At 36.6% G+C, this 12,764-nt stretch overlaps 1 protein-coding gene across 1 annotated transcript in view; it reads left to right on the top strand.

The window, feature by feature from the left end:
• The window catches only part of LOC149251446 (protein RIK-like), a 92,021-nt gene extending 80,078 nt beyond the window's left edge, over nucleotides 1–11,943 (top strand). Inside the window, exon 3 of the mRNA XM_089453886.1 lies at nucleotides 11,812–11,943. Coding sequence (XP_089310012.1) covers nucleotides 11,812–11,943 — 132 coding nt within the window. The remainder of the gene's footprint in view (nucleotides 1–11,811) is intronic.
• Nucleotides 11,944–12,764: the final 821 nt, after the last annotated feature.

The raw sequence follows: 12,764 nt of genomic DNA, 5'->3' as shown, positions 1-12,764 counted from the left end.
GCCTTCTTATAGCAATATACCTTAGTCATGTGAAGGTACAACCAATCCATACCCAAAAACATATTGTACGAACCCAAAGGAAGTCCATTTAGATGTCCTGATGTAGGCATAGCATTAAGCTCAAATGCACAAGCTATGACCCAATGATGAAATCTTTTCTTGGTCCCTGTAGCCAACTGCACCAAACAAGACTCTGGATGCACTTCTTTACTCAAGCCATACTTATCCATCAGGTCAGGTTTAACATAACTATAATTAGATCTAGGATTAGTTAAAATGGAAATAATGTTGGTAGGCTAAATTGCTCCATTTTTAAACCTTTTTTCCCTTCAAAACCATAACCTTATACCTTTGTTTTAAGCTTGCAAACTCCCTTATTCCTGCACTAGTCCAAGAATCGTATCCCTTCCTGCACTAGCTTTATGTTTCATGTTTAAGGGTTATGAATGTGCTTAATTAATCATTTTTGTAGATTTTATGCCTTTAAATATTTGCAACTAATAATTCTCTTCCTAGAAAGTATTTGATGGACATTGAATTAATTATCTTGTTAGCATGGTCGAGTGCAGGTAGGATTCCTGCACCACTGGTGAATCTTCAACTACCGTGACATCTCACCACTCCACGCAGACGTCGTGTTCTAGAATGATTAACTTGAGTTGGGCTTGGAGCATGGAGGAAAATTAGGGATATGGTGGAGATTAGGTCGTTGGCTGAATACCTGGAATAGAGTTTTTTTATATCCGAAAGGCTTAGTGCGAGCTGTTGTTTTTTTTTGTTATAGCTGAAAGGCTTAGCACGAGCTGTTGTTGTTTTTTGTTATAACCAAAAGGCTCAGATTGGAATTCTTGCTGTAATTTGGTTATGGCCGTAGGCCTGGATGAATGTATAAAACGTAGGACTCAGATAGAAAATGGTAGCGAGCGATAGATATAGCAATGATATTGTGATTCTATCCTTTTGTAATTTTTCTTATATCGCCCTCGTTTTGGGCTGGATTCGAATTCATGATGTATATTTGTTTATCATTAACGGAAAGGAACTATGCCACGTTTTCTCAAACTTGCACTGTAACTTTGTGTTGATATGTTGATTAAAGAGCTGAGTCTTTACATTTCCTAAGCAGGTAAACGAGCTGGTTAGCTAGGGCCCAACCAACCCAACTCGGTCTCCCTTGTGTTCTTCTCTTTTTCGATTAAGGTGTGTTAATTATTTTTAATGCAAAGTGTGAAGTAAGTGGATGTCTCTTTTATCTTTCCGCAAGGTTTAAATTTGATTTCATTAAAGTGTGACGGATCCATGGTGTGCGAGTTCGATTGAAATTTAATCTTATGATTTCCTACTTTGAAGTTTAATCTCGTTTTCTACCTGGATCATGCAAGCATGAATTCCTGCAATAGTGCATTTGCAGTTTCACATATTGATTCTTCCAGTTCATTATAGTAATGGTCTTTTGTTTTTATTTGATAAGTCTTAATGCGATCTTGAAGAGTGCGATTTCTATTAAATCTTAATGCAATTATTAAAAGCGTGATTTCCATTCTAAAGTTCTTTTGATATTTTATATTAAATACACTTCTGAAACAAAACGTTGTTGCGACACACACTGGTCTGTGCCTGCACTTTATATTATGTAGGAAGGATTTGATTCATGCGTAATAATTCTTAAAGGAAATCTTTCTGGGTTTAAAAGATTATGCATGCAGATCAATAGTGTGGGTATATATTACAGGATTGAAGCTTGCTGTCACATTTAAATGATGTCCTAGATTACATGCAAAAGTTCCTTAATTAAAAGTGTGCTTTGACTTTGGAATTAATTCTTGTTTTAGACATTAAAATATTAGTTGAAGCATCTCTCAGTTTGAGGAATTTACTTTAAAATTTATGTTCACCTTTGCAAGTTATTTTCGTAGTTAACACATTCTTTATTTTATCAAAAGAAGGATTGGAAAGCTTGGTGCAGGAACCTCTGTCCCGGTACAAGAATCGATCTCCTGATACAGGAATAGAGTACTCTAGCCTTGAGGCTTAGAGTTCCTGCATAAAGACATAAATCTTTAGTACAGGTGTAAAATATACTCCCAACACTTAAACTTTGTTCTGGTACTAGTGCAAGCACATTGCAGAAGTACATGAATAATAACTTAGTACAGGGAGGAAGATCTAAAAGGAGCCAGATATCTTCAAGGGTCCAATTATTAATCTGGAACACAACTATACTGAAGATAAACATAGATTTACATTTTCAAAGATTGTTGCAAGAGGTTTTTGAGAATTCCTTTCATTTGTTTTCCTGCAAAAGTACTTTCTTTCATATTCTAGCACTAGAATATATTTGGTGTAAATTACCAGGTGATCTTTTCTTTTTTATTCTGCAAGATTGCAATTAAGGAAGTAGGAATAGAGTTTGGAAAAGTTCATATCATTTCTGGAATTTCCTGTGCTTCGTCTCTAAGTTTACGAAACCCCCAGGTTGACAATTAAGTGTTGAAGGAGTCTGCTTGACAACAATTCTTGCACCCAACATTTTGGTGCCGTTGTCGAGGAGGCGATTTCAAATTGGTAAGAACTTTCCATTTTTCTGCAATAGGGGTAAGTCTGCTATTATTTTTTTTGCAGTATGCTTCTGTTGTTTTGAGGATTTTACGAGTGTTGATTTTCTTTTCCATTGCAGCAATTAACAAATTCTTTTTCTTTTATAAGCATTTGAATTTTGTTTTTGGATTTAATTTTTTAAAATGAATGCCTAAGAAAGGTAGGGGTCCAAAGCCCAATAAGGGCCGACAAAATAATGAAAGATCTGAAAACTCCTCATATTGGACCTTCTTTTGCAGGTAGGAAGTCCAAGTTAACGTAAACTCATCACACTGGAACAATCCACCTGGATTCTGGACACAGTGATTCAGGTGTGACACAACCTGAAAAGGGGAAGAAGGAGGCTAAAGGCGATCGAAAAGTTCAATTCAACATTAGTCAACCTTCACCTTCTAGAAGTAGTCCGATTGGAGGCACAACAATGGCTGATCATGAAGACCATGCTGAGGGGTCTAGCGAGAACCAGGTAAATGACAAGAAGTACACTTTTGGATTCCCAGTAGTGAACTCAGAAGAGAATGTACAAATGAAGAATATTTCACCTTCATCTCTTCCACACTTTCAAGGTAAGGTGCATGAAGACCCAGATTCATTTCTTTTTTAATTTGAAATATTATGTCATTTCAAATATTATGTCGGAGTTATGATTATTCTTCTGATGCCCAGAACTTAAAGTTGTTTCCTACAACTCTCAAGGATTCAACCTTGCGCTGGTTCATGGGACTAGGAGGAAACACTGTAAGTTCTTGGGACCAAACGAAGAGAGTATTTTTGAATAAACATCAAGAATATTGTAAAACTAGAGAAATGTAGGATGAGATCTTCACCATTGTACAAGGTGACGATGAGACCTTTGAGGATTATTTAGAGAGATTTTTGTATATACTCCAAAGGGCCAAACACAAATTTGATTTAAGTACTATTCGAACCTTATTCCTACGAAGACTTACTGAGGATTCTAGACATAATCTGAATTCGTTAGGACAAGGAGACATTGCTAAAAAAAACTTTGAACAAATTTGTTACTTGTGCAAGAAGTTCTCCAGAAACCAATCTAGATCCACTAGAGGAGGTCGAAGCAAAACTAACAAACTGGGATCTACAGATGCTATGATCATTGGCTTGGAGAACAAGATGGGCAATATGAAAATTGAAATAATGAATACTGTTAGCAAATAAATAGACTCTTTGAAATTTCAACAAAAACTTGAAAAAGAACAAGAGTCATTGTCTATTTTTTGTGCAAAGTGTAGAAAGAAGCATCCTTTAAGAGAATGTCTTGCTGATATGAAAAGTGCTAATAAATGTGTGATTTGTGCAGAGAACCATGTCACCGAGGATTTCCCCTCCATACTAGGATTAAAAGTTGTACTCGAAGGAGAGCATTCTGAACCTGAGTCTTTACATGCCATGGGAGTGCGAAGGAATTGGCCTCAAGTAAGTGCAAGTATGGCTCATGAACTACATTTTTATGGCTATAATTCATCTACATATTCCTATTATAATAATAATAATCACTCTCAACATTTGCCGCATGGGAACCATTTCCATCATGGACAGTCCTCTCAACCTAGGCAACAAGGATAGAGAGGGCCAAGCCATTCATATCATTCCTACCCTCATCAGATGCCATCATATCCTCCTTCTTATGCACCACACCATATGTCACAACCATCTTTTCTCTCTCTACCTCAGCAGAGTCAATCATTTCCACCACTATTCAAATCACCTCAACTACCTGATCAACCGGTATCGAATCCTAATAATAAGGTGGTACAACTGATTCATTCGGTTGGACCGTCCCCTCTCCCTACCTATCGAACCTTGCCGGTTGGGATAAATGAGCTTCAATTGAGATTGGGAAGGGTAGTTAAACCAAAAAAAAAAACAATCCATGGTGATTATTGAGGAGAAAAATGAGGAGGTAACTCCTGATCATTCAAAAAACAATATCACCCTCCAACCCATTCCCATACCTTCATATTGACCATCTTCTTCAAACCAGCACCCTTATCCAGAGCGGTTGGCCATGGAGAAGAGCAACCCCAATTCCACCTTGGCTTCTGAATTAAGGAAACTTTGTATAAATATTCCTTTAATTTAGGCTATCCAAGAAATTCCCATATGTACCAAGATCATTCGAGAATTATGTCTTAAAAATCCAGGGAGGAAGAGAGTAGAACCTCAGACCATTCAATTTGTTGGTAGAGTAGTTGAGTTGATGACAAGATGCGTATTGATGGAGAAATATACAGATCCTGGAAACCAAATTATTTATGTCCAGATAGATGATATCCTTGTCTCTAATGTATTAATAGACCTGGGGGCGGCCATCAATGTGATGACCAGGAAAACCATGGAACAACTTGGGTTGAGCCACATTCGTCCTACACCCACCGTGCTTGAACTTGCAGACAGATCTAAAATCAAGCCTGATGGAGTATTGGATGACATGGTTATCTCTATAGATTCATGGGAATACCCTGTGGATTTCATTGTGCTTCAGCGAAAGAATCCTATGGGAGGACATCCTTTGATTATGGGGCGACCATGGCTTGCCACGACTGATGCCTATATTGGATGTTGCTCCGGTGACATGTACATTTCACATGGAGACTCTAGGAAAAAGGTCACCTTATACCCACCCGCTAGATCTATTCAGGAACTAAAGGATACCTTATGGTTAGATTATGACAGTAGTGATGAGGAGACCTAACCTATTTCTTCGATTTAGCATCATACCGATTCTGCTCAGGATGGTGAATTATAAGATTTCTTGAACAATCTACACACTATGCCTAGTTTTGATACACTTCATCATATATTTAGTCCAGATTTTCAAGAAAACTCTGATTCCCAACCTTCCTTATACCATAATGTGGCATCATCTTCCTGTACTCTTGAGCTTGAGACTACTCTTGTTCAAATCAATCCAAGAAAATACTTACACATTAGTTCAGACATGGATTCATCTCAGTAAGAGCAGCTTGTTACCTTGTTGCGAGATCATTTGGATGCATTTGATTGGAGTTATGAAGACATGAAAGGTGTTGAGTCTTGAAAATGTCATTCATTTCCATTACACTTTCACTATTATGTCCATTATATCACCTCCATTCCACCTCCATTTCACTACTATGTCACCACATTCATCCCACTTTCATTATCATTGGGCCACCTTTATGTTTTTCCAATATTTATTATTTCTAAGCCTTTTAAGTGAATTTGTGGTTAAACATTAGAAAATAATGTGCATATGCTTATACCTAACAAATGGGTTGAGGTTGTTGACATGTGTAGGTTGAAAGGAGACTTCTAGAAGACCCTTATGTGGCACTCTAAGGCCAAATTCGAATTTGGTTGGAAAGAATCATGGGATCATGAGGATATGTGTCACATCTCCTAATTGTATTGTAACTCTAAGAAGACATGTGTCTTATCAGTTCCTATTCTGATTAGGACTCTAGAGGTAGAGGGAGAGATTCATGGATTCTCATTAATGAGATGGCTCTCATCTTTTTGTATAAATAGGAGATCTCTCTCCTTCATTTGTTAGTCTTTCCTTTTAGTCTTTTCTTAGTCCTTTTAGCTTGTTAGTCCCATGGCTTTTGAAAGCTTTTGTACTTTGTACTTTTGAAGAAATTGAATAAAGCTTTGATGTTCTCAACATGGAAGGAGATGTGAAGTAGATGTCATGGAGCATATTAGGATGTAAGTAGAGTAGATTTCATTTTGTAAATATTGCTTCGTAGAATGTAAGGTAGATTAGATTTTTCATTCATGCAATTTTAATTCATGCAAGTGTGTTTAATTTTGCTTTGATTTCATGACTAATGGCATATGTGATCATCTTGTCTATGTTGCTGACCTTTATTTTTCTAGTTTGATTTTCATTAGTATCATTTCTTTAACTTGCACTTTACTTTCTGCTCTTAGATATCAAGTTGTTCATCTATTGATGGTTCTTTTTCCATAATCAAATAAATTTATTGGAGCCAAAATATCACTTAGTACAGCTTGGTTTAGTTTGCTTTAAGACTCACATTGTTGACTTGTTCATAACTGTTATCACATGATAAATCTAGCTGAAAGGCAAAAAGGTTAAGAAAAGGTTAAAGTAGTGTGATTTGTCTCCTTTATGTAGTGTCACTTAGATTTCACATTTCATTTTCATTTTAAATCAACATCATAGATACTGGGCCGATGTCATTAGTTCTTTATTTGATGTCTTTATTTTCCTTTAAGCATTTGATTTCATAGGTGGTAGGGGGCCCCTGCCTTGTATAGTTGTCACTTTAATTTCTTGTATTTCTTTTTCTGATTTTCATGTATATTAATGTACAGTTTGAATTACTGCATTTTATTTTCTTTTTAACATGTATATTATTGTACATAAATTGCTTTCAAGTTGATTGTAGATTAGTGATGCACATAGCCTTTTAATGAACTAATGACGTGATAGAATCATCTTGTCCTTTTGCTGAAGTAGCAAGGATACTGGGTCTCATAGTCATTCTCTCATTATTTGATTATTGCATTTTATTTTGATTGAACTAGTTGTATATTTACACTTTTGTTTAAATACTAACTCCATCAATAACATGTTTTAAGTTCTTTTGAAGTGCTAAGTTTTGGAAGTTACCATTAAGGACATAGGCCTTGTCTTGAAATCTTTATCCATACTTGTCCTTTAAAAGTATTCTTAAGACCTTAGAAAACCAACAAGAACAAAACCCCAAAAACAAAATAAACTATAAAACAACGAAGTAAGAGAAAGGTTAACTAAGCACATATAGTGCACCACACTTCATCAGTTTACGATACCCGGATTGATAATTTATGTAGAGAAATTTAAGACATTAAATTGACTAGACAAAAGGCATTCCTCTTGAGACTTGTACTCATCATATCTATATCCAAGAGGGAGCTCGACCTGTCCGACAACCCCAGAGATGAATGAATCCTGCACTAAGAGATATTGTTAAGGAAGAATACAAAAAATCTTAGATGCTAATTTCATTTACCCCATTTTTGACAGCTAGTGGGTCTCTCTATTAGTGATAGTCCCTAAGAAAGATGGGAGATGGCGTATTTTCATTGAATATCAAGAATTAAACAAAGCCACTCTCAAGGATTACTTTCCCCTTCCTTTCATTGATCAGGTGCTAGATACCCTTGCCAGTAAAAAGTACTTTTCATTTTTAGATGGCTTCAGTGGGTATAACCAAATCCAGATCACACCTTCAGATCAAGACAAAACCACCTTTACATGCCCTTGGGGTACATTTTCCTACCGAGTGCTTCCTTTCGGGTTGTGTAATGCACCTGCTACCTTTCAAAGGGTTGTGCTGGCTATTTTTGCTGATCTTGAATGTGTTGAGATTTATATGGATGACTTTTCTGTGTTTGGTAACTCATTTGATGAAGCTCTTAAAAATTTAGAAAAAGTGCTTTTATGTTGCCAAGAGGCCCATCTTGCTTTGAGTGATAAAAAATGTAGATTAATGTGCAAAGTAGGAGTGGTTCTTGGTCATTTGATTTCTGACAAAGGTATTTAGGTAAACCCCACTAAAATTGAAGTTATTATTCGTCTGCCTGCACCCAAAACTCAAAGGGAAGTGAGAGGTTTCCTAGGACATGCTGGTTAGTACCAGAGATTCATTACATTTTTTTCCAAAATTGCTGCCCCCCTTTTTCGATTACTATCTAAGGATAGTGAATTCACATGGTCCACGACTTGCCAACAGTCGTTTGAAACATTGAAGGAAAAATTTGTACAGGCACCAGTTTTGAGAGGACCAAAATAGTCCCTGCCATTTCATATTTCCTCCGATGCTTCAGACATTACTATTGGCACAGCCTTAGGAAAAGAAGAGAATAAAGAGTCCTATGCTATGTACTACATCACTAAAAAAATTTCACCCGCCGAATTTAACTATACAGTGATTGAGAAAGACTTTTTAGCTGTTATTTTTGCTATTCATAAATTCAGATATTATATTACAGGATATGAAGTTTATGTGCATACTGATCATTCTGCTATAAGATATTTAATGAATAAACATTTAACTAGTGGTAGAGTGACTAGGTGGTCACTTTGTTATAGGAATTCAATGTTACAATTCTTGATAGGCTAGGAAAGTCTAATGTTGTAGCTGATTATCTTTCCATATTAAACAATCCTAGTGAAGCAATTTGTGTTGATGATGATTTCCCTGACGAACATATTTTTTCTATGTCAGTAAAATCTCCACGGTTTGTCGACATAACCAACTATTTAGTCACTAGAAAGACACCACCTCACTTAGCCGCTCATGAAAAGCGGAATATTATTCAGAAAAGTGCTTCATATTCTTGGATATAAGGAGACCTCTTTTACACCGAACCAGATTTTGTTATTTGTAGATGTGTAAGAGAGGAAGAAATGTTTGATATTTTAAAATCTGCCCATGATGAACCTTGTGGTGGGCAGTTTGCTGACAAACGAGCTGCATATAAAATTTTACACACTGGCTATTTCTAGCCTTCTTTGTTTAAGGATGCCAAACAATATGTTAGGCATTGTGATGGTTGTCAATGAACGGGTTCACCTATTCAAGCCAATGAAATGCCTTTATGTCCTCAAGTCATGATTGAGCCCTTTGAAAAATGGGCTATTGATTTTGTAGGACCCATAAATCCCACATCTTTAAATAAAAAACATATCTTGGTTTGTACTGATTTTGTTACTAAATGGGTAGACACTAAAGCTATTTCTTTTGCCACTGAAAAAGTTGTTGTTGATTTTTTGTTTAATGAAATTTTTACTAGATTTGGTGTTCCTAGAGAAATCATTTCTGACAATGGACCGCAATTTGTTTCTAACTTGGTATAGGAAGTCATGAATCAATATAAGATTCAGCACAAGAAATCTACACTGTACCACCCATAAGCAAATGGCCAGGTGGAATCCACAAATAAGGTGATCGAATCCATCCTCATCAGAACAATAAACATGCACATGAAGGATTGGGCTAGTCTGTTGCTTGAAGCCTTATGGGCTTACCGAACCACTTAGAGGAACAACACGGGGCATACACCATATGAGCTTGTGTACGAAAAACAAGTCCTTTTGCCGATTGAATTTTAGATAAAGACTTTCAGGACTGCAGTTTAGTTGGGTCTAGAGCACAACAAAAGCGTCTATTGCAGCTAAACAAATTGGATGAATTCCGAAGGGAAGTTGTTCAACATAATATTTTGGTGCAACAGCAACACAAAAAAAGGCATGAAAAGTTTATTAAGAAAAAGTAGTTCCAACTAGGTGATTGGGTACTTCTCTATGATTCTAGATTTAAACATTTTAAAGGGAAGTTCCATACTCATTGGATGGGACCGTATGAGTTGATTCAAGTCTTCGATAATGGGGCTGTAGAAGTCAAAACCATCGATGAGCGAGTTTAGTTTTCCTTGTGAATGGGCATAGGCTTAAAGTATATTTTGAGCCCATCACAAAGGAAGACTTGATGCAGCAAGTGCAACAACAGTCTAAACTTCAGTTTGTAGGTGGCTATGCCATCCTATTTTGATATTATTTCTTCTCTCTTGAAATGAAATTCAAGGAAAATCCAAAAAAATATATAAATAATTAAAAAGAAAAAAGAAAAAAGAAAAAAGAAAAAAGAAAAAAGAAAAAAGAAAAAAGAAAAAAGAAAAAAGAAAAAAGAAAAAAGAAAAAAGAAAAAAGAAAAAAGAAAAAAGAAAAAAGAAAAAAGAAAAAAGAAAAAAGAAAAAGAATTTTTCCTGTGATTGTCAAAATCAGTTCCACTGACATGATTGCAGAAGGATCAACCTGAAAACCAACTTGATAGCAGGAAGATTAGTTCTAATAAAATGGGAATGTTGCTTGATTTTTATATGTGTTAACTGTCACCAAGAATAAGCAGGTTCAAGTACAGGAACCGAGCCCTTATTTAAGTTTGGGATAGCTGGAATGAAATTTTTTATTTCAGGCAACACTTAATTCCCGCTGCATTTATTTTATGGATTAGCACTATGCAGGTAGATATCATGTGAAATTTTGCCTTTCTTCTATTCCCATTTAAAAAAAAATCCCCCTGTTTTCTTCTTTTTATCCCAAAAATTTACCATCCCTTTCTTCAAAGAAATTTCCCTATCCGATCTCATATTTCCCTCTTTTTCCTTGAAATTATTTCCCCAACACCCTTTTCGATTTATCCCTCTTGGTGGTTTTGCTCTTGAATTACCTGTCGTAATTTCCTTCCCATTCTAAAAATTTACCCTTTGCCCACTTCTTTTTTTCCCTCATGGATTGATTACAGGATTTGATGTGAACCTAAAAATTAGATCGAACGACATATGTTAACACCAAGGAATGGCAAATAAAATCTCCTTTGTATATTCAACAAATCTTATTTTTAATCCAGTCTATGAATTGTATTCTATCAGAATTCTCTTTTGGCTCCTATTACACTACAAATATCCTTGGTGCAGGAATGTGTGTTCAAAGTGCAAGAAGATTTGGTGCAGGCATGGGTAGTGCAAGCATGTCTAAAGTGCAAGCACACTTGGTGCAGGCATGGTTGGTGCAGGCACATTCAAGTACAAGCACGATTCAGTGCAAGAATCCTCACTGCTGAGCGCGCCAATTCAAAACACATGTTTCGGTGCAGGAACACTTGGTGAAAAAAAATACGTAGTGAAGCTTATATTTTGTTTCATGAACCTTTGTACAGGCAGAAAAACTGTGCCACCTGCAGATCATGACATTCAATTTATATTATGATTAATGCTTTGTTTCATCATTTACTAGATTAGGGAGAAATCATTTAAGTGCAAGGATATTTTAGGCTATAAAATCTTATCTTTTTAATGAGTACTAAAGTACGCTTTATGTGAAATCATAGAGTAAATTCGGAGCAGTATGATTCTCCTAGAATTCGATACTCACCTTCCCTTGAAAAACTCATCACCTGATAATAATAGCCTCACCCCATGTCAGACCTTGCATGATCGTTATGTGAGATTATTGTCTAAACTGCCACCTCTTCCAATCATTATAGGCTTCTTGTATCAAAAAGTGTAATTTTAATGATGAAGCACGACCCTTTGGGGAATGGTTGATATAATGATAGGTGTGTAGCTCGATCACCATTTGAGTTCTTTTTGCTGTAATACCTTTTTGAGTACAAGAATAGTCTTGCAATGTTGCAGGAATCCAGGTTCCTTATGTTACTGCAGAAGTTCGATGGGTTTGACTCAGCTGTGGAAATAACATTTTCCTGGACCTTCGATGGAAGCCGAGCCAAGGTTGGTTCATTGGAATTTGCAGTAACAGAAGAATAAATATCTCAGGCTACATGGTTGTCAGCAGTAGGGGATAAATGGTTCAAGAAGGAAAAGTTAGAAAAGAAACTGTGGCCGCCGGTTTGTGGTCAACACAAAGCAAAAGTTAGACTGGAAGAACGACCTCCAGTGGAAAGCCATGATAGGGAAGTGGAAGGATCTCCTTTATGTGTTGCAGAAATTCCTTACTTGCGAAGGCTGCTATTCACTAACTTTCCTCTACCACATACGCCTACTCTTACACTTTGAGTCCGGCAAGCTCATCAATTTCCCATATCATTTGCTCAGAAGTTTAGAAAAGATGACGAAGGGGGTTCAGAAAGGAAAATCTAATTAGGCTGCAGGTAGATTATATCACCACGGGCTGATCACAATCTTAGTCAAGAAGGAACTAGAAGCTAGAAGTATGAATTGGGAGGAATTCTTGGAGGAGTTTTGGGGGCGGACCATAGAGAAGTCAACTCAAAATAAAGTGCAGAGAAGTTGACACAGAAGTAGAGTGCAGAAAAACTGAAGTCGGCTTAGAAGATGAGTGCAGGAAAAAATGAGAAATCAGAAATGGTGACCCCGCGTCCTACTGAGACTAGGATATCTGCTAGGCGAAGAACTGCCTCCTCAAGGGTGAGTCACGTTCAAACAACCTCTCTGATACTGTTGGATGACTCGCCACCTACTTCACCAAGTAAAGATAATCTTTCGGTTCTTTCTTAGGCAACAAATCACACATTTCTTGATGGTGACTATGTGGAGAAGGAAGACGACACACCCTTGTCGGTCCTCCTTGGCAGAATGAAGAAAAGAAAGGTGATGTCAAGTACAAG

This window comes from Pinus tabuliformis, chromosome 7 (assembly GCF_031772625.1).
Source record: "Pinus tabuliformis cultivar Carrire ecotype Pingquan chromosome 7, CPIR1, whole genome shotgun sequence".
NCBI lineage: Eukaryota > Viridiplantae > Streptophyta > Pinopsida > Pinales > Pinaceae > Pinus > Pinus tabuliformis.
The sequence above is the reverse complement of the archived record's forward strand: the minus strand, read 5'-3'. Positions and strand labels throughout refer to the sequence as shown.